The sequence below is a fragment of the Perca fluviatilis genome, chromosome 15, assembly GCF_010015445.1.
Source record: "Perca fluviatilis chromosome 15, GENO_Pfluv_1.0, whole genome shotgun sequence".
Taxonomy (NCBI): domain Eukaryota; kingdom Metazoa; phylum Chordata; class Actinopteri; order Perciformes; family Percidae; genus Perca; species Perca fluviatilis.
In genome coordinates, this window is record NC_053126.1 from 33,869,321 (window position 1) to 33,881,839 (window position 12,519).

The 12,519-nt window shown below is 42.0% G+C and overlaps 1 protein-coding gene across 1 annotated transcript; it reads right to left on the reverse strand.

Moving 5' to 3' along the window:
* Positions 1 to 1,337: 1,337 nt before the first annotated feature.
* Positions 1,338 to 7,722, reverse strand: LOC120575302 (DELTA-actitoxin-Aas1a-like; the record flags this gene model as incomplete). Its single annotated transcript, XM_039826023.1, has 3 exons — positions 1,338 to 2,084; positions 5,089 to 5,177; positions 7,624 to 7,722. Coding segments are annotated over 3 exons (615 nt in total), but the record flags the coding sequence as incomplete, so codon positions are not given.
* Positions 7,723 to 12,519: the final 4,797 nt, after the last annotated feature.

The window sequence follows — 12,519 nt, forward strand, 5'->3', positions numbered from 1 at the left end:
TTAAAACACATACAGTAACTACAATGTCTATATTTTCACACAAGTAGGGGCTGGGTTGGATCAGTATAGAAAAAAAACTACAAGCTACAGGCAGGGCAGGTGGCAGCATAAACCCTCATTTCCACATCACAATATATAGTATGCAAAGCAAAGTGACACATACCTGCACATAATCATGGCGCAGATCCTTGACCCTGACACTGTTCCTCTCAAATGGCACCCTGTACAGCTGCTCCATTCTGAAGTTATGTTTCTGTAGAATGCGACTCAGTGTAGAAATGCTGACACTGTTGATATTGTTGAATACATTTCTATTTGCAATTATGCGTTGTTGCAACTCACGAAGTCGCATTGCATTATTTTCTCGCACCATTTCGATGATGGCAAGCTCTTGTTGTTGAGTGAAGAGCCGTTCCCTTTCACGTTGAAGAGGTCGTCCAACCATTCTGTAGAAAATGCCACCACAAGATGTCATTGGTTAGGTTCTTTTTTCAGATACTGTACTTTCAAACTGTACACAGTACTGTACCATCACAATGGTATTCCTTTACATATACTTCACAGCACTACCCATTTTTGTATAGTACAGTTATTACAGTAATACTGTAATATGATACAGAATCCTGTAACACATAGAGTAGGTAGAGTCTGAAGTAGAAACTTGAAGATATACCTGTTCTCCAGTTGGAATGTCCTTATTATCGATGCTACTGTGTAGCGACTGAGGTTAGGGTGGACTCTTTGCCCAGCCCCCCTCATGGACAGGCCATGATTTATCACATGGTCCACCAGAGTAGCCCTGATGTCATCTGATACACGTCTCCCCACTGGTCCTTGTCGTTGTCCTCATCCTCTTCCACGTTCGACTCCTCTCTCTCTTTGTTCTCCTCTTACTCTGACTCTCATTGCCTCCATGCTTGCAAAGTTCTCAAAATGGCTTCACTGGGGCCTATTGGTAGTGCTAAGGCTCAGACCGATTGGTGTTCTGTTTTCTGTGCAAGTGTTATGTAAGTGCCTACAATTGCCAGATGAGTTTTGCATTTGAGTGTTTTCCCAATAACAGGAGATTTCGTTTTTGAACAAAGTGTCTAATGTAAGAAAATGTGTGTAGTGTTTCGCATTAAGTGTGTTACAGAATTGCAAACAAAGTGCAAAGTTGACAATGTGTTTAAGCTATGGTTACACTGTGTTCAAGGTATGGTTACACTGTGTTTAAGGTATGCTACAAGAAGTTTAGGTATTGAGGCTTCGGTCTAAGCATTCGTTTTTAGTCTGTAAGCAATGGGCGAAAACTGTAAGAAATAAACCTCGGACCATGTTGTTGAAGTTCAGAATTTATTTTCAGACCCGAGTGATTATATGAAGGATACACACATGTTATTAAATTAATAAAAACATTGTAACCAGACAGAGACAACAGTTCATACACAGATTCAGATATATAAAGATAAACTAATGTCGAGAAATAAACGTGACATTATAAAATGAAAGTTGATTAATCTTTTGAGTTAAAGACCTTTTATTATGCTCCTTTTTAAGATTCATAATTGTATTTATAGGTTAAACCAGAATAGGTTTACATGGTTTAAAGGTATAGTAAGTGATGTTAATCTCGTCACGGTCACCAAGCTCTCGGTTTTCCGTGATGCTTCATATTTCATTTGATGCACACCTGTACCTTGACAACAGATATGTAACCGTCTGACATGGTGGCTCGGATGGTAACACGTTCACCTTTGTGAGTCAGACTTTGTGAGTCTTTAGCTTTACCTCTGACAAACCCTGGCTGTGGGTGCTTGATGTAACACATCTCATAAAAAAGTCTGCGATCACACTTTTTATCATTGTCAAAGACTCCCACTGCATACTTGTTTGAGTACATGTTGAAGCCATAAGGGGCAGAGAACATGACAGCCACTTTTTCAAGGCATTCGTCACTGGTCTTATTCTGGAGATCGTAAGTGAAGACTCCAACAGCTCCACTTGTCGAGAAAAAAGTCTTGTTGAACTGAGCTTTGCCGGATTCAGACGGGCCAAGTGTTGGTGGCAGAGGACTCTTACAGAAACCACTTTTAGTGTACACCCTGGTGACACAAGAAACAAAAAAACCCTCGGAGTTAGTCACTGAAACACTTTGACATGTTTTAGATCAGAAGTGTCAAACTCAATTCCGCGAAGGGCCATGCTGGAAAATAAGAATCACATCCAGGGCCAGACATGTTTAGTTTATTCACATACTATTATCATCATCGCAAAAGTCAAGCATCTTTTATTATATTATTGCATGTCTCATATAATCTTCTCACTTACAGCTTGGTCGACATAAAGACCTAAAAAAGTGAGCAAAAGAAAAAGTAACATAGCCATAAAAGAAAAAAACGACAAAAAAAGCTGAAAAAAAGCAACAAAAACATTGCAGAAAAAATGACGTAAAACAGGCCAAAAAACATTGAAAAAGTAGCAAAAAGGTCAGAAAAAAAACATTGCAAAAAGCTAACAAAAACTATGTGTGCCAAAGTCTATTGACCTAAATTAATATACGGGCCGTATCAAAATCTGCGAGGGGCCGGATTCGGCCTGTGGGCCTTGAGTTTGACACATGTTCTAGAAGGAACATCTAGAGATAAGTCCAGGACATGTTTAGCCTAGCTAATGCTGCGTTCCAGACACAATTTTTAGCCCGTAAGTTACGACTTGGTAGCATTCCAGGCAAAGTCACGACAAAGTTAGCTAGCGGCTACCTAACGCGGATGTTAGCTAGCGCTAGCTGATACTAGCGATTTGTAGTCGGCGACATATTTTGGGCTTCATTTAATAAACATAACCTGTAGTAGTACACAATCGTATGTGTATTGTTTTGATTACAATGTGCAGAATGAGTTTACATTGCCTATTTATTTCTAATTCTCACCTTTAATCACCGGTGTCTGTACAGCATCAACAGGGGTCCCCATTGTTGTTTATGTGTGTGTGTGACATCAAAAACTGGAACTGGGAGTACAACCATCTGGTACCAGTTCACGGGGAGTAAGTTACGGGTTTGACTAACGTTCCAGGGCGCTTTCACCGGTAGAAGGTTGTGAAAACACCGGTTACGGGTTGCCTGGAATGCAGCATTAGCACAAAGATTGGACCGGGTGGGGGGCGACCTGTTAGCAGCTCCGAAGCTCCCAATTCTCCCATCTTGCAACACTTTCTCATGAACAGTTATTATGATATCCTATGAAATCAGGCGACCGCCGGTCGGTCACATGGCAGTTTAGTTTAGCTTCTTTACGGTTAAATTTAGCTGAGAAAAGGTGATTGTGAGCAGGGTACAGAGCACCGTGCAGTGATAACACACCGGGCGCGTATAGCTGCATAGCGCAGCTATTTTCATTTTGGCGCCCATGTTATCCAATCTGTCCGTTCATACCGGGTGCAGAGCGTCCCCGATGTCCCCGATGTCCCGCGCGCTGCAGCGATTATTTCTCCTCTATATCTTGTGCGAGACGCGAGCAAATGTGTCAAGCCACGCAGGTAATCACAGGAAGACCACAGTGCAGCCGGATGCTTTACAAAAATAAAACACATTTCAAAAAACCCAGATTTATGGTGATTTTGGCTGTCTTGACTTCTCACAGCAAGACACGTGATCAGCCTCAACACACACACACACACACACACACACACACACACACACACACACACACACACACACAAACACACATACACACATACACACACACACACACACACGCATATGCAATCAGGTACACACACACACACACACACACACACACAAAGACACAGACACACACACACTCACACAGATACACACACAAAGACACACAGACACAAGGACACACACTCACACACAAACACACACACACACACACACACACACATATCCGGTCTCTTTTTATCTGACAGAGAGCCGAGAGGAGAAGGATTGCTTTTTAACCTGCACAGAGAAATACCCGTCCGCTATAAATGGCACGTAGGCTATACGCGACGCTTATGCACCCGGTGTGTCTTCATTGTTACAGTTGAGCTTAGCGGACAAAAAGTGAGTGCATGCAGCGACGTCAGTTAAGTTTAGACACCAAAACAACTAGATAAGATTAGAAAAAAACAAATTGTGGTTTGGATAAAAACACTCCCTAGACATGAACACCTGGGAGGAAGTGGTTCGCGGCGAACATGCGAGCCGTCCCCAGAGCCCCGACCACGCTAAACGCAAGCAGCATGAAACAGCCTTTATACAGCAGCCGTCAACGTGGTCCATTTCTCTGAAACAAAAAAACTCCCTTTCCAGGTGAATTAAGGTGAGCAGCTGCATCACGGGTTCTAAGCAGAAAGGTCTGGAGGAACTTTATCAGAAGCAGATGGTAAGAAGGGCTGAATCTATCCTGTCACATAGTTCTCATCCCTTACAGGCTGAATCTATCCTGTCAGATAGTTCTCATCCCTTACAGGCTGAATCTATCCTGTCACACATGTCTCATCCCTTATAGGCTGAATATATCCTGTCACATAGTTCTCATCCCTTACAGGCTGAATCTATCCTGTCACATAGTTCTCATCCCTTACAGGCTGAATCTATCCTGTCACATAGTTCTCATCCCTTACAGGCTGAATCTATCCTGTCACATAGTTCTCATCCCTTACAGGCTGAATCTATCCTGTCAGATAGTTCTCATCCCTTACAGGCTGAATTTCACATGTTGCCATCTGCATCATGCTTTAAACTCCCAAAACTCAGAACCAACAGAACACTCTTCTGTACCTACAGCCATTCTACTTCTTAATTCTATAAAGAACCATAGATAACTTATTGACTTACTATTTATTGATTATTTACCGTTTTTATTGTTTTTAACTATGCCTGCAAGGTAGGCAATCTCTGTATTGGGTGTGTGAGTGTGTGTGATTTGTAGTATACTATCTACTGCACAACAAATTGCCCCATTGGGGGACAAATAAAGTAACTTGAACTTGAATTACAGAGCTTTGATTTTCAGAGCTATATGTAAGAGTGCTTCATGAGAACAGCCTGATCTTGTAAGGAAAAGACACACATTGGTAAAAAGTTAAATATATACTCACTGAGGGTTACACAGGGTGAACTCAGAGCACTTATTCTCAATCTCAATAGTGCACTCGTGTACAGCTTTACTCGCCATGATGTCTTCAACCTGTACAGGGAGAAAGAGGATGAGGGTGATTTGGTATTGATTACAATGTCTATATAATGTCACACATCTGTTCTGTCAGACACACTGTGGAGGTTTCTGACGACCACCACAGAGAGACAGAAAGACAGACAGGCGGACAGGCAGACAGACAGAGAGAGAGAGAGAGAGAGAGAGAGAGAGAGAGAGACACAGACAGACAGACAGACATATTTTAGATTACAGTTTTTTTTCGATTGCTGAACGAAAGTGGGCACAACTGGAGTCACATGTGCAAAACTCTAACTACAGTCTGCACAGCAGCAGTTCATGTGGACCAAACTCTAGTTAGTTTTTCATTGCTTGAACACAGTTTTCAAAACTCTACACACTTATCCCACGACTTTAACCACAACGTGCACAACACTGTAGATTTACAGCACTTTGTTCAAATGCTAACACACTGCTGTCAAAACTGTTAACAGAATAGATTCCAGTCTGGTGCCTATCAAACATTGCTGATTGCAATTTTAGCTGAAAGCCTAAGCAGGTGTCTTGTTTTAGACTAGTTAGTGAACATATATGGTATTTATACAGAGAAAGCTCAAAAAGACTTTTTTGTAATACAAACACCAAATAAGAATGAAACAATTATACACTGTACTGTTTGAGAGAAACAGGTAAAAGAGCAAAGATACCAATATGTCCAGGTAAGATGTCTGAGGTTATATACACAGCTATACAAAAAAAGTGAAAAACACTATATCTTTATTATAGTAAAACTGCATTCCTACTGTTTTTCAGAAAGTAATAGAGGTGAAAGCAATAGAAACACCACATTCATTTGTATTTAGAGATGATGAAGACATCAAATGTGATGAAGAGAAATTGCCACATGATGCTGGAGAGAGGCATAATTAGTCACACTATTTGGTACTGTTATGTATGTACCTTTAGTTTTTTTCCCCCAGTAATTCCATAAATTACTAGAGACAAAATACTTTATTGAAGAAAACTGCTGATTTTCATTCCTTCTTGTTTACCTTATGTAAAAATTGGTATGCTATACAATCTATATTTTTTCCTTAAATAAACTGTTGAGTAGTGTCAAGTCACTCAAATTGTTCAAACTGTAAAGATGAAAAAGTTAGTAATTTCTGTTTTGGTGTTTGATGCTAGTGTTTTTACTCTCAGTGTGTTCTGAGTGACGGTGTGTGTTATCTCAGTGAGGATTGTGCATAGTGTTGCTGCACTGAGCCTGTTTTGAGACGTGTGTTAAGAGTTGTGTTGCTTTGAATGAGTTTTGCAGGTGATGTGAACTGTTTAGCTCAGGTGACTGTAGGTAGTGCAGACTGTAGTTTGAGTTTTGCACATGTGACTCCAGTTGTGCCCACTGTTGTTTAGCAATCGAAAAAAACTGTAATGTAGTGGAGTAGAAAGTACCATATGTACCTCTGAGATGTAGTGGAGTAGAAGTAGAAAGTGACATAACATGGAAATACTCAGGTTAAGCATAAGTATCTTACATTTGTACTTAAGAACTTCAGAAAATGCACTTAGGGCGTTTTCACACCTATAGTTTGGTTGCAGCATTGTTGCATTTTTCATTTGGCTCGGTTTGCATTCACACTGCACTTTGTCGAACACCAAAGACTGTAAACACACGTCGCACGGTGGAGACGGTCGCTTGTTTTATTGGACAGAATATCTGGAACTCGCCGCCCTAATTTATAATGTCTTGGGTTTTCTGGTTCTGCTTTAGTGTTTCTAATATTTTAGAAAACAAAATTTTGATTATTACTTTGTTATCTCATAAAACAACCCAGTCTCACGGCAGTTTGTGAAATAGTCACGTTATTTTGATCAATTGATATGTGTACAGGGACACATTTTTCTACTTTATTTCATGGAAATTGGAACGTTACCATTTCACGAACTTTCATGCGACTGGGCTGCAGCTGGGCTGCCTGCTCTGGGGGAGATGGTGACAACAGGATTCTTTGAGGACGCAACAACAGGGAAATTAAACGCTGCACGCCGGCGACAACAATGGCGAAAATAACGGGGGACCCGCTACAACAACGGGACGGTTGTGGTTAAGAAAAGAGAGACAGGGAAAGGTTGTGGTTAGGAGAACAAGAATGCGGAAAGGAACTACCACACGCAGGACGCGATCCACGGTCTCCGGGGTGAAAGTCCTGTGTTGTTTGACCCATCCACCACCCCAAATAACCTCCTTACACGGATTTTCGGCTTTTCAAAACTACTTGCTACCATAATCGTGCTGTTATAAAGTAATATGCTTCCTATTTAAATACATTAGTTTTAAATTCGTGCTCACCAACACCATAAAAACCCGAAAACCGTGTCCCTGTACACGAATCAATAGTTTAAATAACGTCACCATTTCATGAACTGCCATGAGACAGGGCTGCATAAAACAATACATGAACAGGTAAAAGTGACTTACAGCAGCGATGAGATGATAGTCTGTTTGGATGCTTCTAACAGTCCAGTTGTGGTTGAAACTGCAGCTCGATAAGGGGGCATGTTGTTCAGGCAGGAAGTGGTTTCATGAATCTGGTAAGTACAGCTGAGTTCTGAAAACATTTAAACATTAAGAGGAATGAGAGTTGGAAACAATAAAAAATTTAAAAACTCACTCTAACAGTCAGAAATCAAATAGAAAAATGGAATAAATTGTATCCAGAGGATAAAGTAAAACAATTAAACTTTCTAATAGGTGCACACTGTAGATGGACATGCATGCACAAACACACACACATGCACACACACATGCCACACACACACACACACACACACACGCAAGCACACACACACACACACACACACACACACACACACACAGTAAATCTGCCCCCTTTTTTTGTGTGTGTTTTGTTGCTGTCTTATTTTCCAGCCCGGTCTCATGGAAGTTTGTGTAAATGTGACGTTATTTTAATCTATTGATACGGAGACGTTTTTGTCGGTTTTTACGTGGCGGACAACACGAAAATGTGAAGTAATGTATTTCAATGGGAAGCATAATTTGTGGCCACAGCACGAAATTGTAGGGAGTAATATAAAAAGCCGAAAATCCGCGTAGGGAGGTTGGTCGGGGTGGTGGATGGGTCAGACAACACATTACTTTGACCCGGGCGAGCGGGGATCACGTCCCGTTTGCGGCGCTTTGTTTCCCCGGGATGGCGTCCCTGCGTGTGGCGTTTTGTCCCGCGTGTTACTGTGGAGCGTCTCCCGGCATTTAAGGCGCCCTTTCCCCGTAAGTTTTTTCCTAAACCCAACCTCCGCTATCCCGTTATTGTGGGGCGTCCCCAGCGGGCCGCCTTGCGGGCCGCCTTGCGGGCCGCCTTGCGGGCCGCCGCGGGCGCCTCCCGGCTTATGGAGCGTCCTTTTCGGCCGCCTCCCGGAGTCCTTTCCCCGAGAAAATATTGTGACATTTACACGTAAAAAACGAGAAAAACGTCTCCGTGAACACGTATCAATAGATTAAGAATAACGTGGACATTTACACGAACTGCCGTGAGACCGGGTTGTATTTTCTGTCTGTGTGTTTTATTACTTATTTTTTAACTTATTTGTTTTTTCTTCCCTGTTTTGAGAAGCATTCCCTGTTCCCCCTTGGGTTTTCTATTGAATGTTTATATGGGGGTGTAGTATGATAAAGAATGTAATGCTTTTTGCACTTGACACTAAGAAAAGTACTACAATAACGAAGAGATACATTGTAAACAATGAAAGGGTGTACAAGGAAAATGTTGCAATACCTCCACCTGTAGGAGAACGCCCTAGAAGAAGACTTCTAGGTCAAAGGAGAACCTATGCAGAATCATTGTAGCTATCAGCAGTCATGAGTGTTAAAAGATGTTCACCATATTTGTCACAAAGCTCAACCAAGGTAGTAGTTAAAGCTTTAACATTGTAGAATCTTGACTATCATGGTCTAATATAATCTTTATCCATGGGATTGCTTTCATTTCGGCCGGATGTCCGTCCCCTTCCTCTTTCTTTGTGTTGTGCAGGGTAAATCCAGACAGCTAGCTAGACTATCTGTCCACTCTGAGTTTTCCGTTGCACGACTAAAACAACTTTTGAACGAACATGTTCCACCAAAACAAGTTCCTTCCTAAGGCTATTTAGCAGTGACACCGTGGCTCCATAAGGCGTTTAGCACTGCCCCAGATGACTGTGATTGGTTGAAAGAAATGCCAATAAACCAGAGCACGTTTTTCTACCATCCAGGAATGCTGTGTGGACCAGCCAGACCTTCCACTCCAGCACTGTGGAGGAAGGACATGCAAGACTATTATTTTGTTATAAAAAAACCTGAACAGGTTAAAGGGGTGATAGAATGATTATATAGGGTATTTCACACTGTTCCTTATGGTCTCCTAATGGGGTATGTAACATTGGTTGGGCTGAAAATGGCCTGGTTGATATTTTATTGGCCCTTATGCATCCCTGTGTTTTGGCCCTATTTGTAACAAGAGCTTTTCTTTCAAATATGGTATGCTCATGAATATTTAGATGAGCTGCCCTGATTGGTTGAGCGAATTGCCATACGCATACATTACGAATCACCATACACACATTAGAGACGCGCGGTGATTGGTTGAGCGAATCCCAAATACACACACATTAGAGACGCAACAGAATCTTATATTCCAGACACTGCAATTTTGCCTTACCAAATTCACTTCTGAGTTTTAATTGAGAAATCAACTATATAAAGCTAAAATATGGGCCCTTTTTACGAAAATTGATGGCTAATGACTAATAAAATTTAGTAAGACTGTGTGTCGGAGTTCAGCGGCGGCCTGCCTTCCTTCACAGACCCCGGCCTGCTGTTAGCTCGATTGAGCTCCGTTACGGCTGGCAACCCTGACAGAGCTCCAGGGCCTGCAACTCCCATCTTCCTGCTAGCTAAATGGCCCATGTGTGAGAGTGAGAGCACGTTACACCAGCAATCTCTTACCACATGTTACACAAGTCACGCCACTTATACAACATCTAAACTAAATGTCTTATAAAGCTTAGGGGTTTCGTTAGCTGTGACTGTCCCTTCAATCCTAGCTGTGTGTAGCTACAAATCACGGATAGTTGGTTTCATTTTTGGCGTAATTCGAGTATAAATTTACAGTTGTCTCTCTACATACTTCTCTCCTTGTTTCTAAAACTCTACATCACCTCTCTGTCTATCTACATACTCACACTTTTTCACACTACCTACTCTCTACTGTTCCTCTCTACATCGTAAACCCTCTCATTCTACCATCTACTGTTGTCTCTAATCGTGACCACTATCTACCGTCGCTCTCTACATAATCTCTACTGTGTCTCTGTCATACCACTCTCACCGTTGCTCTATCACTTACCATCTACTGTTGTCCTCTCACGTACTACTATTCTATCGTCGCCCTCATCGTCACTTCACTCTCACCGTCTATCGCACTCACTTCTATCTACTTGTCTCATCTCACTACTACCTATCATCGTCTCTCATCACTCCACTTCTACTGTTGTCTCTCTACATACCACTCTCTAACCGTCTCTACTCGCTACTATCCACTGTTGTCTCTATCGTGACTACTATCTACTGTCGCCTCTCTACATACTCCACTCCTACTGTTGTCCTCTACATACTACTCTCTACCGTCGTCCTCTACATACTACTCTCTACTGTTGTCTCTCTTACGCACTATCTACTGTCGTCTCTCTACATACTACTCTCTACTGTCATCTCTCTACATACTACTGTTGTCTCACTACATACTACTCTCTACTGTTGTCTCTCTACATACTACTCTCTGCCGTTGTTTCTCTACATACTTTGAATTCGTCATGCCACTTATACAACATCTATCTAAATGTCTTATAAAGCTAACAACGATGTCCGATTTCAAGTTAATTAATATTTGTGAACATTAGCTAAGGGTTTCGTTAGCTGCAACTGTCCCTTCCATCCTGTTGAACTACAATCGGGAGTTAGCTTTTTTTTCAGCCCACGGTAGTATTTACAGTTTGAATTTCACACCACTTATATAACATCTACCTAAAAGTTTTATAAAGCTAACAACAATGTCTGATTTCGTTAATGAATATTTGTAATTTCAAGACTGAGGGGGCCTTTTGATAGGGTACATCCAGTCGCGGATCAATGAAACTCGCACAAGAGGCGGTATTTCACCAATCGCGGTTTTTAACCCATAACACACACATTATAAGATTAACTGGAAACTGTATGCTGGAACGAACTCACTGACCGCTCACCACAACAACCTGGCATTAGAGGTCCCCGGAGCTCTGTCCGGCACGCGGTGAATCCATTAGCCCACAAAACAGTGATCTTTGCCGGTATGAAGGCCATGGGTTGCAGCCGTAACAGACCTCAATCGATCAATTTTGTAAAACAGCCCATGTTTGAGCTTTACATAGTTGATTTCTCGCATAAAAAAGCCTTGAAGTTTGTAATGGAATAGCAAGATCTGCGGACCTAGATTCAGAAGACTGATCTCAGGTCAGGTGTAGCCTATGTAAATGTTGAGCAACCCATGGGTGACAAAGTTACAGGTCCGGAGGTTGACGCAATCCAGCTTTGTTGAGATTCGCCCGCTTTCAGCGCAGTTTCCAAAATATGAGATTTTCATAGTAAAGGGGTGTCAATGGGATTTTGAGCTTCTATGTATGTCATATTTACCCACCGAACTGTCGTTATTCAGCTATGACAGGGTAAAATCGGTTTTGCATTCTATCACCCCTTTAAAGTGTGACTTAAAGCAGCGATGAGATTATAGTCTGTTTGGACGCTAAAAGTCTCCTTTAGCGTCGGGACTCTTGACATCACTCTTTGACGCTCTGGGTGACTGCTGACTGACATGCGGTACCGAACAGGATAGTTAGGTTTAGGAAAAGACCCCGGTCTCCAGGGGAAAGTCCTGTGTTTTTTTAGCCCATCCACCCCTCCAACCAACCTCCTTACGCGGCATTTTGGTCTTTCATACTACTCTCTGCTGTTGTCTCTCTATATACTACTCTCTACTGTTGTCTCTCTTCATACTACTCTCTACTGTTGTCTCTCTACATACCCACTTCACTACTGTCGCCCTCTACATACCACTCTCTACTGTCATCTCTACAACTCACCATACTCACTGTCTCCCCCACTCACTTCACTTGTTGTTCCTCTACATACCTACTCTCTACTGTTGTCTCTCTAGCACCTCTACTTTATCTCTACATGCTACTGTCTACTGTTGTCTCTCTACATGCTACTGTCTACTGTTGTCTCTCTACATACCACTTCCACTGTCGCCTCTACATACCTACTCTCATCACTTGTCCATCTACA